This window comes from Alternaria infectoria (assembly GCF_024043175.1).
Source record: "Alternaria infectoria strain BMP 0036 chromosome Unknown scaffold_6, whole genome shotgun sequence".
Taxonomy (NCBI): Eukaryota; Fungi; Ascomycota; class Dothideomycetes; order Pleosporales; family Pleosporaceae; genus Alternaria; species Alternaria infectoria.
This window is the reverse complement of record NW_026250695.1, coordinates 734,376-747,493: the sequence shown is the minus strand read 5'-3', so window position 1 is coordinate 747,493 and position 13,118 is coordinate 734,376. Positions and strand designations below refer to the sequence as shown.

Genomic DNA, 13,118 nt, shown 5'->3' with positions numbered 1-13,118 from the left:
GTTGGCCCTGCTTGCTATTTCACTGTCCGCAGGTGTCTTAAGCCCAAACAGAACTAGCGTCTTCATCTTCAATTCCTCATTCTGCTGATTGGTGAGTTGCGCCACCAAGTGCTGCGATTCTACAGGCGCCCAAATCCTCATTTTGCTGATTGGGCAGGCTTCTGAGCCCCGAGGAGTGGGATGCCGCAGCTGTGTGACCCAGTCTCAGGATACACTTTATAGCGCCTCCATTTTGTTACATCCATCGCGTCCGCAGAATAGCTAGAAGCCATGCCGAAGAAAGATCGCGCATACTCGGTGCGCATTCCTCCGCAGGTCTGGGAGGGTCAGAAGGACAGAATCCTGGCCTTGTACAAAGAACACATCCTCTGCAAGGTCCTCGAAAAGATTACCACCACTGAGTTCAGTCCCAGGTCAGTCTGTTCGACATCGATTGACGTACTGTACGATACGCTATATGTAAACTGACAATGTACAAGCGAGAGCCAGCTTCGGGAGAAACTGAAAGAATGGGGAAGCAAAAAGAGACTCTCCGGAAAAGAACGAAAGAAGATCAATCGCGAGATCGAGAGTAAGATGGTGCCTATCGAACAGTGCGAAGTCGTAGTTCATGGCGAGGTGCAGCCGGCCGAAAAGACATGTCGAGAATATGCAAGAACTTGCAATCGTGGCTACAGAGGTATGATCTGAACATCGTCGATCATTCTCGCGAGTAACATCCATGATCTTAGGGCTAAGTCCTGGTTTACCTGGACATATCCAGATACGTACCCCTCCAGTAGGAAGGCGATCGTGGGTCGATTTTTATGAAGGTATGAGAGTGTGTATTTGGGAAAACACTAGGTGGGTAAAATATGCTCTTGGAAGGGTAAGCGTTTTCACTCGTGCAACAACCACGATGGATCGGTTCACTTCTTCGTCTGGGAGGGACGCTCTGTTGGCAGGAGACCCACTGTCCCACAACGCCTTAGAAGAGGCCTTGCATAATACCGTACCTTTCTCGGGAGATCAGACACACGGTAAGTTCGAGCACTCAACTTCTATACACGCGCTCATGAAATTACAGATATTTCTTCCACCTTGCTCCTGGGAGAGTCTGGCGTCGATGATGACTTAGAGTTGGATGACGCCGTTGATGAAACGTCCAAGTACAGCTTGGCGCTCGCCTCTTCAATACCTGAATGGCCGGCATCAGAGCGAGAAGCTGTGGGTATCTTTCCTGATGAATCGAGACGGCATGGGTGGGACATCTTCTTTGGTTGGAATGACTGATTGTAGCACAGTCTGCACGAGCCATGTTTACTCGGTTGAAAGGACCATCAGGTAGCCTGATGGGGAGGGGAGTAGTGCACCGGCTGAGTCAATAGCGATTCCCATTCCCGGTTCATGAGATGGATAGCGACAAACGAATTACATAGCACAGTGCATCCACTACATACAAGCAACAAACTGAACAGGCCTGGAGCCTACATTAGACCAACGATGAGCGAATTTGGAGGCGTAACATCAATGTAGGCTCTAGGGTGTTCAGCTTTTCCAAGGTTCCTTTGAATGAGGTGCATCCACCGCGCGGAAGCGGCCCGCTATGACATGTGAACTTCTCGCGCGACTCCACATTAACTTTCCACCACCAAACCTCCACCATGCCGCGCCGCAGCCAGACACCCGAAGAATCCACCGCGCAATTGCCAACACAGGCGCGGTCTCATCGTGATTCTGACGCTCGTGAACCGCGCACCCACAAAAAACACCACCGCTCCCACCGCTCGCGCTCCCTCCGTCGCGACGACGACACGCACCGACACAAGCGGCACCGCTCGCGCTCACCCGCCGCACCACGACCCATAGACCTACCCTACAAAGCAAAGCCGCTATCAAAGCGCCACTACGAAGACTACAAACCGCTCTTCCAATCCTACCTCGACATCCAGAAAAACATCCAACTCGACAGCCTCGACGAGCGGGAGATAAAAGGACGATGGAAGAGCTTCGTCAGTCGCTGGAACCGTGGGGAGCTAGCAAGAAGCTGGTATGATCCGTCGATGCTGAAGACAGCGCAGGAGACTGTGCAGACATATCGTACGACTTCTCCTGTAGCGCCCAGGAAAAGAGCGTCGCCCAGCTATGCGCGGAAAGAAGATGAAGCCTCAGATGCGAGCGACGACGACTTCGGTCCCGCACCGCCTACAAACCTCTCCAGACATACCGGACACGGTCCCACAATCCCCAACATGGACGACCTAACCCTCCGCAACGAACTCGTCTCCGAAGACCGCGCGCATGGCCAATCAAACTACATCGACGACATCCGACACGCCCGCAAAACGGATCGGAAATCGCAGAAAGAGGCTCTAGATGACCTCATCCCCCGCGCGGACCCCAACTCCCGTGAACGCCAGCTAGAGAAGAAACGCGAAACAACATCCACCCTAAACTCCTTCCGCGACGCCAAAGAAGCCGGGGAGGTAGACGTGCCGGAGTCAGACCTCATGGGCGACGACGGGATAGACGTGTACAAGAAGAAGAAAAAGGAGCAGGAGAGGCAGAAGAACGAGAGGGAGATACGACGCGAGGAGATTGCGCGGGCGAGGGAGGCGGAGAGGAATGAGAGACTAGCGGAACGAAGGGAGAAGGAAGCGGGGACCATGGAGTTTCTGAAGAGGATTGCTGCGGAGAGGTTTGGGTAGTATTGAGGAGGGGAGAGGGGGCGGGTTGGGACACTTGCTTCACAGTTGATTGAGAAGAGGATTTGAGAGCTGATGGTTCAGCGTGACTGGGACACCAGTTTAGTGTGATTGAGTGTAATATACAAATGGTGGACCCTCCGAATAGATCGACTCCACAACATGCTCAAACGCATTCGTCCCATCATCATGTACCCGTACTCCTAAGCTCACTCTAATTCTTCAACACCCAAACTCAAACACCCTCAAGCCGACACCCTAGCACCACCCCTGGGCTTCTTCCTATCGTGATCCACAATCCCCCTCTTCCGATGGTTCTGCGCCGTCTTCCACCGGACATACAGCATGATCATGTCCTTCAGCCCAACAAACATGCACCCACCGACAACACTCCTTCCCCAGCGCGTTTGCAGAAAACCCGTTGGCTTACCTACACCACCTGCCTTGCCACCCGTATTGATCCAGCCACCGAGCCAGGATGTCGCGGGTGCGCCGGTAGGAGGTGTAACCCATGAGCTGGGTAAGCTTAGTCGGAGGATCTCGCCCATTGCGGCGGCGATGGTGGGGAAGATGAGGGCGCCGAGGATGGTGTCGGCAAGGGAGGTGGTGGAGAAGGTCACGCCGCGTTCGCGACGGACGCGTCGGGGTCGAGGGGCGGCGGGTTGCATGGGTATGTTCGGTGGGGGTGCTGCGCGTTGCTGGGGTTCGACGTCGACCAGATCAGGCATCTCTGCGTCATCCTGCTCGTCTTGCGGTGGCGCGTCGATAGGTCCTGCTGGACCTCGCGCGACGGGTACGGGGGGATGTTCGTGCGCGTCGTCGTCATCGTCATCGTTGTCGGCTTCGCCATTGTTATTCCAGTCGGCGAAGATGTCGAAGTCGAGTTCTATCTCTACTTCTTCAATCACATCCTCGTCGCCCCCATGGTCATGGTCATGGTCGTGGTCATGTTGCACTTGGGCATCCGTGGTCGTGTCCTCGCCAGCTCGTGGCTGGATCTCCTTCAGCCACTGCTGCTCTCGTGGAAGCCACACACGCTCGTAGTATGCGTTGTAGAACCCTCGAAGATATGGTAGTGCGGCAAAGGTGAAAGCGGCGCTCGGTGGCCACTGGAGTTGTAGCATGTCATCGCCTGGTTGCCCCGAGCTAACGAAGAAGATGAGCGGAAGGAAGGGTAGGAAGGAATCAGCGAATGATGTTCGGCTTGCGACCAAAACTGTCGGAATCAACGGCAGTCCAAGGTCTAATCTCCAGTGCTGCCTCAGATGTTCCAGCCACTGCAATGTCACCGAGTTCACCGACCGACTCGGGGTCTCGTAGAGCGGGCCGAGAATTTGCAGCGCATCTTGGGTGCCGAATATCTGGTAGATCGTTGCCGTCCCGGATAGCGTCAGTGTCGAGTAGAGCGCTGTGCCTGTGACGAGTGCGAAGCCCGGAAGCAGGAGGTTACCCGTAAGCTTCTCGACGCCCCGAACCATGTCCACCACGTAGCTCCTCGGCCGCTCTATCCTGATCTCGCTCTTGCACTGAGGACATAATATCTGCCCTGCTGCTTTACCGGCCCGTCGCCGTGAGCTGGGCGCCTCCATGTCCGCTATCCAGTCTAGCAAACACCTCTCGTGCGCCACCAATGAGCAGGCGCAAGGCGACCTCCACTCCGATGTCGTTTCGTCGTCTTCCGTCTCGTCGTTGAAGCAGATCCAGCATCTTCGCGGTTCATCGTCTTCTTCTAATTGTGGCGCGGTGGTCTGTGTGGGTACCTCGGTCTGTTCCTGCGGCGTAGAAGAGGCTGACTGTGTAGATGGCGTATTGAGTAGCAACGTCTGCGAATCTACCGACTGCCCAGAGAAACTGTTCGTCCGTTCTGTGTGCTCCTGCTGTGAGGACGATGATTCGGCAGGAGGTGAGGGTCTATGTTGCGACGCGGGGCGCTGAGGCGGAAGAGACGCCATGACGGCTGGATGTGTGCGAAGAGGACCGGGAAGGCGCGTGATCGGTCGAACAGGAAGAATATAGATTATGGCTCTGCTCTCTGAAACATATGGCACGAGACAGTAAGTGCGGTCAGATTGTCGCGAAAACGGGTGCGGAGGTCGGACTGCGGATCGGTGTTTGTTGATTAGAGTTGCCGAAAGATCTACAAGACGTCACTAACTCCCTGTCACCTGTAGCGTGCCAAGACAAAGCACGTGCATGTTAACTTCATCAGACCGTCCGTCAGAAAGACTTATCCAGGAGTCGACATTAGTACAATGACAAAAGTTTGCAAAGGCAAAGGGAAGTGTAGACTTTTGGAAGGTAGATGACATTAACAGAACAGGACTTCGATACACAATCATCCATCTCATCTACAATCGGATCTTCAGAATCTACCATCTCCCCCACAATCTCACCACCCCTAGAACTATACATATCAGCAAGCATCATTAGATCGAAACATGACAGTACTTACAGGCGGATACATCCCCCTCAGATGAGACGGCGGAACCGGTCCCCAAACCCACGTCGGCGCCTGGCCTGGTTGAGGCACTCCCAAGTACTGCGGCACATGACCTCCTGGCAGACCTTGAGGCACTACGTCCACGCCCATCGCGAACCCATAAGGGTGTGTGGCGACGACATTACCGGCTGCCTGGCTGTTTTGACGTCGGTGTTGTTGTTGTTGGCGCGCGGGTCCGCTGTTCTGGCGCCGATGGCGAGACATCCGCTTGGTAAGCTTTTTCAGCTCTTTCAGCTGGCCGTTGACGAGATGACGGTGCTTGAGCGTGTTGGGTGAGTTGACAAATTGGCCTTCTGCAACATCTGGGATGCTCGGGTCCTGGTTGGAGCCATTTTCGTGATATGGCGAGCCCACTTCTTGCATTTCGTGCGGGTCGTGCGCCGAGCGGGTTTCGAAGGGCTCTGCACCTGCCGGAGAAGCGTGGGGAGCTGGTGCTGGCGAGTTCTCTTGCGGACCTCGAGCCGATCGACGGACACGCGGCGGGTCTAGACGCCAGTGTGACGTGATGCTGTCGACGTCCGAGAGGCTTCGGAAGCTGTGGTATGAGCCGGCCTCGTCATCGTCCTCCTCTTGGTTCCGTCCTCCAACCGCAACATTCTCCTCCTCAGCGACCTTGACCCAACCCGTTCCTTCTATGTACGCCAATTCGTAATGCGGAATAGCAGGATACCAACATACCTCTTGATCCACCTGATCGCCATCTGCCTTCAGACACTCTCCACAGTCGGCGCGGGGTTCTACGAGCACGCACTTGTTGTGAAACTCCAACGTTCCAGGGCAGTCGAGATGGCCACAGTGAAGGTAGTCGATAAGGTGCTCACGGGGGCCGTCGTTGTGCGTTACGAACCACATGATACACATGGTAGCGATTGGTAGTGGAGTGTAAACGGAGGAATGTGAGACGCGATTGCTGATGCGGATTGGAAGCGACAGAAAGCGGTTGTTGCAAGATGATTGCGTTCAAGGTCAACTGAGGAGACAAGCTGTGTTATTGACAGGTTAGTAGTCAGGCGTAGCAATGGAGAGAATAGCTGCACGGACCAATCGCGTAGCGCGATGTTGCGGACAGCAAACGGAGAGATCTAGGGAGACGCGTCGGGCTGTCACGTTTGCAGTAGCAGAATGGAGATTTTGAGAGCGTTTTACTGGCGGCTACTAGAGATCATTGCGCTGGCCGATGGAAAGTTGACAATGGGTAGGATTTGAAAAATATGTATGGATGGTTCGAGTTGGGACAAAACGAAAACAGTGAAAGCTCTACCATCGGACACATATAGTCGGTCGTCGTCTTACCATCCCTCAATCTTGAAGTCGAATACCCTGTCACCCTTGCCCTTCTCAACCGGTTTCGCGTCGCCGTCATACAGCGTCCTCTCGAAATATGTCACCTTACCTTCCCGGTCGCATAGCACTACGATGTTCTTCTGAGTACCATAGCACCCACTCGTAGCGTCCACCGCCTTCGCCTTGACCAAATCGCCGATCTCATGCGCAGGCATCTTGTGCTCTTCCAGATGGTCTCTTCCGATGGCCGGTATAAAGATGCTGTGACGTAGCTGGTTGAGGTACATGTCCCATTCTTCATTCTCTTTCTGTCGTGGCATGGTGTCCGTGGTCAGAATGTCAAGAAGACGGTTGATAAGCTGGTCGCGAGATTCATTCGCGGCGACGGATTCAGCGATAGCGGTGCGCGTCCAGGCTTCTCCGTTTGTTACTTTAGGCCAGCTGCGGTCACTGTAGGCGGCGTTGCTTAGAGCTCGGGTTTCATTTGGTGTTTGCAGGAGATGGACCACACCGTGAACGTCTGGAGTGCGGTTGCTGACGATCGCTAGACCCTTTCCTTCTTCTTTGACGACATCCTGGATGAACCCATAGCAGAGCGAGAAACCTCCTACACCTTCAACACCATCCTCCTCAATCATTCGTTTCGCAAAACCTTCTGTGCTCTCCCCTTTCTTTGGGTCGATCTTCAGCCAAGCGTTTGGAATCAGTCCTCTACTTCGCGCTCCTTCAACGATGGTTTGGTCCTCTTCACGGTAGTTGGTCAATACTGCGATTCGGCCTTGACGAGTTACACCTAGCCAGGTGCCATGCGCAGGGCGGTGTAAATCGTAGCCTCCTAGGACTTGCGTATCTGGAGATGGCCACCATGTTGCTTCTGCCGTTGGACGGTGAAGATACTCCTGGTCTCCGTTAGTTGTGGGAGAGGAACACTGAAGCCGAACAAACGTACGTCTCGATTGTTGAGTAGAATGAACGGGTAGTCTGGATGCGCGGTCGTAAGTATAGCGATGCACATGTTGATGGATGTATTCTGGTTGTAAGAGGGTTTGTGAGTTGAAGTGTGACAACGCGGTGTTCTGTGGCGTTGAAGTTTCGGGGAACGACGGGACAAGCGCAAAGTTTACCGAAGTGCAGTGTGAGCGGTGTGAATGAATGCCAACAAGTGCTTCAACGTTCAATTTTATACGTGGTTCCAACCGTACAGAATGTGGAGTGAGGTAGGACGACACATGGCGAGACAAAAGTCGACCGAAGGCGGAATCTGATGTCCCTGTGACATAAGGAGAGTGCGACCTCGAGCCAGCGACGGTAAAGACGGCGGTACCTCACTTAGCATTGACTCGTTGCAATTGCGTTAGCATGCTGTTCACTGCGAGGTACTCGAAAGCTGTGTGAGCCGTCGTTTTCTAGAGACGTCGCACAGCATGACTGTTCCTGCAGCGGAGTGACACGGCGGAGATGGCCGAAAGCAATCATTCACGTGCCAGCGGCAGAACCCCGGCCCATCTCGAGCTCGGATCCCTGCCAAACGTCACAGCCCCGGTTACACCTGCCTCTGCGTCAGCCCTGTCTCTTGCACCAGACTTCGCAATACACAGGAATTGAGCGACAAGCTTCTGATATACTGCATACGTCTTTGGTCGAGCAAGGAGATATAATGGCAGCCAACTTCGCCCCATACCAAGACATTCCCGAATCGTCACGCGCGCTTTCTCCACCGCCTGTCCACTCGCCGAGGACATCTATCGACCGCACACGTAATATCACATCGCCCACCACACGCGCATACGAACAGCATGACTACTTTCAAGGTCAATCGCCGGTATCGCCGCCCGCAGAACCCGATACAGAGCGCATAGCATGGGATCAGCCCTCGCGGAGCACAGGCTTCGGTCGTTCGCGCGAGGATGTAGATATGTTCACAACCTCTCTGGGCTGGCGACTGGACTATGAAGCGTGCCTGGCATATCTTCTACTGCCACCAGCGGGTGGTGTGGTACTGCTGGTTCTAGAGCACCAAAGCGATTATGTACGGTTTCACGCATGGCAAAGCAGCTTGCTGTTCGCTTTCGTCTTTGTGGTGCACATCATATTCAGCTGGTCGAGCTTCATTTCCTGGGTGCTATTCATCGGAGATTTGGCGGGGATAGGGTGGTTGACTTGGAGGGCATATTTGGATGGTGGGTCCAAGGTGTGAATGCTAGAATGGAGCCAGGCGCTAACATGTGGACAGCCGCAACACTCGATCGATACGAAGTACCCTTCTTTGGCCCGCTAGCCAGCTCGATACTGGATGACGAATAGAGTGGCATACGGAGACGGAGGTTAATGTCGATATGAGCAAGCATGGCGTTTACGGAGTTTTTGACAGCGACGATCTTCAGTCGGCTTGGAGTGACATAGACTTTTACAATGCGATATTGCGTTCCTGACACTCTGTCGATTGTCACCCCTGAAGATTGTTGTCAATGCTCATCCGACGAGCCAAGAGGTCTCTGAAAGATCGAGGCACAGGCTAAGCTTGCTACGCCGCATGCAAGGACAGTGAACAACGAACGTCAATGACAGCGCCGCATGATCGCAGGTTATCCCCCTACATGTCTTCCTTGCGCTATAGGCATCGCCCTGCGAGCAATATGCCAAGATTCGCTGCTTTCTCATCATTGCAGCTTAGGCACCAACGAGTCTTCGTCCGTCACAACCATACCATAACCGAGCGCATCTACGCGATAGGAGATATTGGGACGAAGACGCCGACTGGTGGAATTCGAAGCAAGGTCTTGTTGGCCGGGAGAGGTGGACGACGAATGAGTTGTATGAATTGCTTATGAGGCAGTATGGAGAGTATACTGCGCGTAAGTCTAATCAAAAGGGGTGACAACATTCATACAAGATGTGTTGACAAAAGAAACGTAGTAGGCGCACGTTAAATTCCAGTCAAGAGAGTCCACAGCGGTCGTTAGCGACCGAATTTCGAGCGAGAAACCAAGAGACAAAAATACAATCTTCTCAATATAACACACATTCATTAGGCCTATTATAATACAGTCATATAGGTTCCCACCTATTCACACAAAGTTAATGCGGGCATACTAGATGTCCACGCTAACGTCGTCCCTTCGTATGTCACTCGCTCACAGCACGGCATCAATGATCGATTGAACTGAATGATCTCATAGAGAAACGCCGATGAGAAGATCACAGTGCAAGACTGCTGGTCGTTTGATAGATCAACACTACATCCATTGATCTTATGAGTGCGCCATTCGTCAAAGATCTCGTGTCCATAGCTGACTAACAATGGGATCCTGATGGGGGATACTCGAAGTCGTCCACGGTATGAGCGGCAAAGGACGCGAATCTTCAATGTGAGACGCGCGTTATTGTAATCTGGCTCGTACAAAGCAGGTAATTTATCGCTGGTTCTGAATGTTTCCGGGTCCGTCGTCACCGGAATGGTAATCTGAGCATATTCCCGACGCGAGTTGAGGAGACAAAGCGGGGTGGTGAGTTCGGTTTGAACACCCAAGATGTGTGCCACTATGCCTATAGAACAGAGGCAGAACGAGCGTCTACAGCAATTCAGGACATTTTCGGCGACTTTTAGGTCCGTGACACCATAATCAACAGTCACACCTGAGCCTTCGCCACATAGAGAAAGCAGCGAAAAGACCCGATCGCGAACGACGCACGATTTCTTCGCTTTGAATCGGTCCATCAAGTATATCAGACTTCTACCCCGGAGTTCATGTGTCGTATGAGGATCCAGCGCTCCAACGCGGTCATCGCAGATATAATTAAGGTCGAAAGAGAGTGAGCTTGCTGCTAGGCTCACTCCTCCAGCCATAAACGTGATCTGACGGGCCAGCGCGACCTCTTGAGTGATCCATGCACGATCCCAGTAATCAGCAAAACAGAAATGGCGGTATGCATCCAGGTACGCAGCCGAAATTCTTCCGTTGTTATCGCTTTGTGGGTGTGAATTGCTAATCATCGCTCGTGGATCTCTTCCTGAGGTTCCTGTTGTTTGTCTTCGTTTTTTCAACTTTCGTGGTTTGTTCGTTGGTGCCACTTTGTTCTCCCCATATTTCGAGGTCTCTAAGAAGAGGACGACCTCCTTCTGCGTACCAAGCCACGCTACGACCTGTACTGCCCCTGCGAATACATCTCCCATCTGCTTGACCTGATGGTTCCTCTCGATATCATTACTCTGGTGTATGCAGATAGCATCTATCCAAAACCAATGGGACCGCCATTGCTGCTCCTCTCTGGCTAGTTTAAGGAAGCTGTACAAGTTCTGTCGGATGCGGAATCGCTGACCGTTTACAAAAATCCATCGGCAGCTATCATCAGGGCCCCAGACGTACGATAGGCAAAGATAAGTGCTCGCAGTCGAAGCGTGTCGCAGTCCGCACTGAAGAGGACTGTCTGACGACTGTCCGGCTTGAATGCGCATTAGACGGATAGAAGGCGCGCGATAGTCGAGAGGCGTGTGGGTGAATTCCATTGTATAACGATGACCGGCCGGCTGTGGCGGGGTCTCTGTATTCATCGCAGTGCTGTGGGGATCGAGATCGGATACTGGTAGAGGCCCCAGTACTAATGAATAACTAGGGTCTGAATATGTTCAATGAAGAAATCATACTGTCGAAGAGAATTTTCTACTTCGATGGGCTACTAAAAGGTGGCTGCTTGTTGTAGGCATCATCGAGCGGGGTAGTGCAGGCCACTGAAAGTCCATTGCGACAGCCTGGCTGCACAATTTCCAATGAAGTCTTCTACATCTACCATCGCACAGCCTGGTCACACCAGCAAAAGCCTCCTCGGATGTGTACAAACTCAAGCACGTGCAGCTCACCTAGTGGTCGATGTTTTGATGCGCAACTGTTAGACCGAGGGACCAACCATAACCGCTTGGGTAATGAATCTAGCGATACCTCTTGGGAAAAAAGGGCCGTACGACCCATTTGTAGCTTGATGCGAAGGTGCGGAGGTGGAAGCTGTGTATTCGTGAGGTTAGGAAATCTACCTGGACGCGACGCGTCATGAGGTCACGTCGCTTCCTCTAGCACAACACCGTCAACGGACCTAGGAAAGAACAATAACGCTCTGATTGGGTAAGAACAACATGAGGTTGGTTGTTGATATAGTCTATCAAATATTGCTGCCCCGTTTGCTCACCATAACCTGGGTTAAAGGGATCTTGATGGACTTTGATGGCGACAATGTCGCCACTAAACTCTCGTATCATCCAGTGCGGGCCGGCCTTCAATCGTATCAAACACGGGCCCAACGAACTGCCTCTTCCCTCTGACAAACCACCACACAGCACTCAACACCAGAACACCTCCCAGAACGACCGGCGCGTAGTTCATGTTCTGAGCCGTGACAGGTTGATATGGCGGAAAAAGAAGGAAGATAGACACATAGACAGTGTAAAGAATGGAGACAAGGTTGACACCCACACCCAGCTTCCCGAGCCTGAAGGGGCCATATGGCAATGATGTCGGACGAGCGATCCGCCGGTAAAATAGGAGCAATATCGGCATCAAGTATGAGATGTACAGACCGACTGTGCCGAGTGATACGATAGCGTTGAAAGCGGTAGTGGATCCGATGTTTAGAAGTCCGATCAGAATGAGAAAGACGCTGGTGACCGCTATCGCTGGTAAAGGTACATGATGTTTGCTGTCCACACGGGATAGCGTTTTCGAGCAAGGTAGTCCAGCGTCCTGGGCAAAAGACCACAGCATTCGAGATGCTGTCAGAAGAAGAGGTACTGTTGCCAATGCCGCTATGACTATGAGGGCGCAGGTCATGGCTGATGCTGCTGCCTTGTTGCGGCTGATCTGATAGAAGATCTCGATGATGGGGTATCCGGTTGTCGTTTCCATCGCTTCGGTGATGTCGCCCATACAGAACAGAACAACGAGCAGGAACCCGAATCCTAGTGTGCCGTTGATGATGATTGATGCCAACATGGCTCGCGGAACGTTGCGTTCGGGGTCTTTGATCTCTTCGGTGAGATGGGTCGCGCTGTCGTATCCTGGTCTTATTGTCAGCTTTGTACAATTGTTGGAAATGGGCGTGACGAACCCGCAAGCACATATGTGCTACTCAGCAAACCAATGCTGAAAGCTACGCCGTCACTACTCCATCCCGACTCGTTGATAAAAGTGGTGAAGACGAATTCCGCGGAATTTTTGCTGGGTGATATAACGCAGATGACAATGATCAGCACGATCCAGAATCCGACGTGTAACATGAAAGTCGCATGCAAAATCATAGGCATGATTCTGATAGCAAAGACATTGAAAAGTGCTGCAAGCCCAAGGAAGGCACAGTATATCAACGTTCCGTGCCATCTCTCATAGGAGTAGCTCGGGTAATTGAGTACGACGAGACCTTGAATCATCGTTGCGCCGAGGAACGGGGCAGCCGCAGTGAAGGTCTGCCAGGCGAATATGCAGATCCATCCCGAGGCATATCCCCATGCTGCTCTAAATTTCTTGGGAGCAAGCTGGACGACGAAGTAGTACTGGCCTCCAGCCGATGGGTACCTGGCGAAAAGCGGTGGTCAGATGAGTTTAAAATCCACAGTAGAGTTCTCGACTCACATGGAGGCCAATTCTGAAAGAGACAACGCTGTT

The 13,118-nt window shown here is 52.7% G+C and overlaps 7 protein-coding genes across 7 annotated transcripts; 3 read left to right on the top strand and 4 right to left on the bottom strand.

The window, feature by feature from the left end:
- Window positions 1–270: 270 nt before the first annotated feature.
- On the top strand, window positions 271–690 carry J4E92_004554 (uncharacterized protein; the record flags this gene model as incomplete). The annotated part of the gene is made up of 2 exons (XM_051495944.1): window positions 271–413; window positions 480–690. The coding sequence occupies 2 exons, from the start codon at window positions 271–273 to the stop codon at window positions 688–690; spliced, it is 354 nt and encodes a 117-aa protein (XP_051353784.1).
- A 953-nt stretch (window positions 691–1,643) lies between these two features.
- On the top strand, window positions 1,644–2,687 carry J4E92_004553 (uncharacterized protein; the record flags this gene model as incomplete). Its single annotated transcript, XM_051495943.1, has 1 exon — window positions 1,644–2,687. The coding sequence occupies one exon, from the start codon at window positions 1,644–1,646 to the stop codon at window positions 2,685–2,687; it is 1,044 nt and encodes a 347-aa protein (XP_051353783.1).
- Window positions 2,688–2,929: 242 nt separating this feature from the next.
- On the bottom strand, window positions 2,930–4,636 carry J4E92_004552 (uncharacterized protein; the record flags this gene model as incomplete). The annotated part of the gene is made up of 1 exon (XM_051495942.1): window positions 2,930–4,636. One exon carries the CDS (start codon window positions 4,634–4,636, stop codon window positions 2,930–2,932), a length of 1,707 nt encoding a protein of 568 aa, XP_051353782.1.
- Window positions 4,637–5,082: 446 nt separating this feature from the next.
- On the bottom strand, window positions 5,083–6,045 carry J4E92_004551 (uncharacterized protein; the record flags this gene model as incomplete). The annotated part of the gene is made up of 3 exons (XM_051495941.1): window positions 5,083–5,088; window positions 5,137–5,796; window positions 5,863–6,045. 3 exons carry the CDS (start codon window positions 6,043–6,045, stop codon window positions 5,083–5,085), a joined length of 849 nt encoding a protein of 282 aa, XP_051353781.1.
- Window positions 6,046–6,473: 428 nt separating this feature from the next.
- On the bottom strand, window positions 6,474–7,483 carry J4E92_004550 (uncharacterized protein; the record flags this gene model as incomplete). Its single annotated transcript, XM_051495940.1, has 2 exons — window positions 6,474–7,367; window positions 7,418–7,483. 2 exons carry the CDS (start codon window positions 7,481–7,483, stop codon window positions 6,474–6,476), a joined length of 960 nt encoding a protein of 319 aa, XP_051353780.1.
- A 642-nt stretch (window positions 7,484–8,125) lies between these two features.
- Window positions 8,126–8,772, top strand: J4E92_004549 (uncharacterized protein; the record flags this gene model as incomplete). The annotated part of the gene is made up of 2 exons (XM_051495939.1): window positions 8,126–8,648; window positions 8,702–8,772. The coding sequence occupies 2 exons, from the start codon at window positions 8,126–8,128 to the stop codon at window positions 8,770–8,772; spliced, it is 594 nt and encodes a 197-aa protein (XP_051353779.1).
- Window positions 8,773–11,702: 2,930 nt separating this feature from the next.
- J4E92_004548 (uncharacterized protein) lies at window positions 11,703–12,449 on the bottom strand (the record flags this gene model as incomplete). Its single annotated transcript, XM_051495938.1, has 1 exon — window positions 11,703–12,449. One exon carries the CDS (start codon window positions 12,447–12,449, stop codon window positions 11,703–11,705), a length of 747 nt encoding a protein of 248 aa, XP_051353778.1.
- Between the last annotated feature and the right edge of the window lie 669 nt (window positions 12,450–13,118).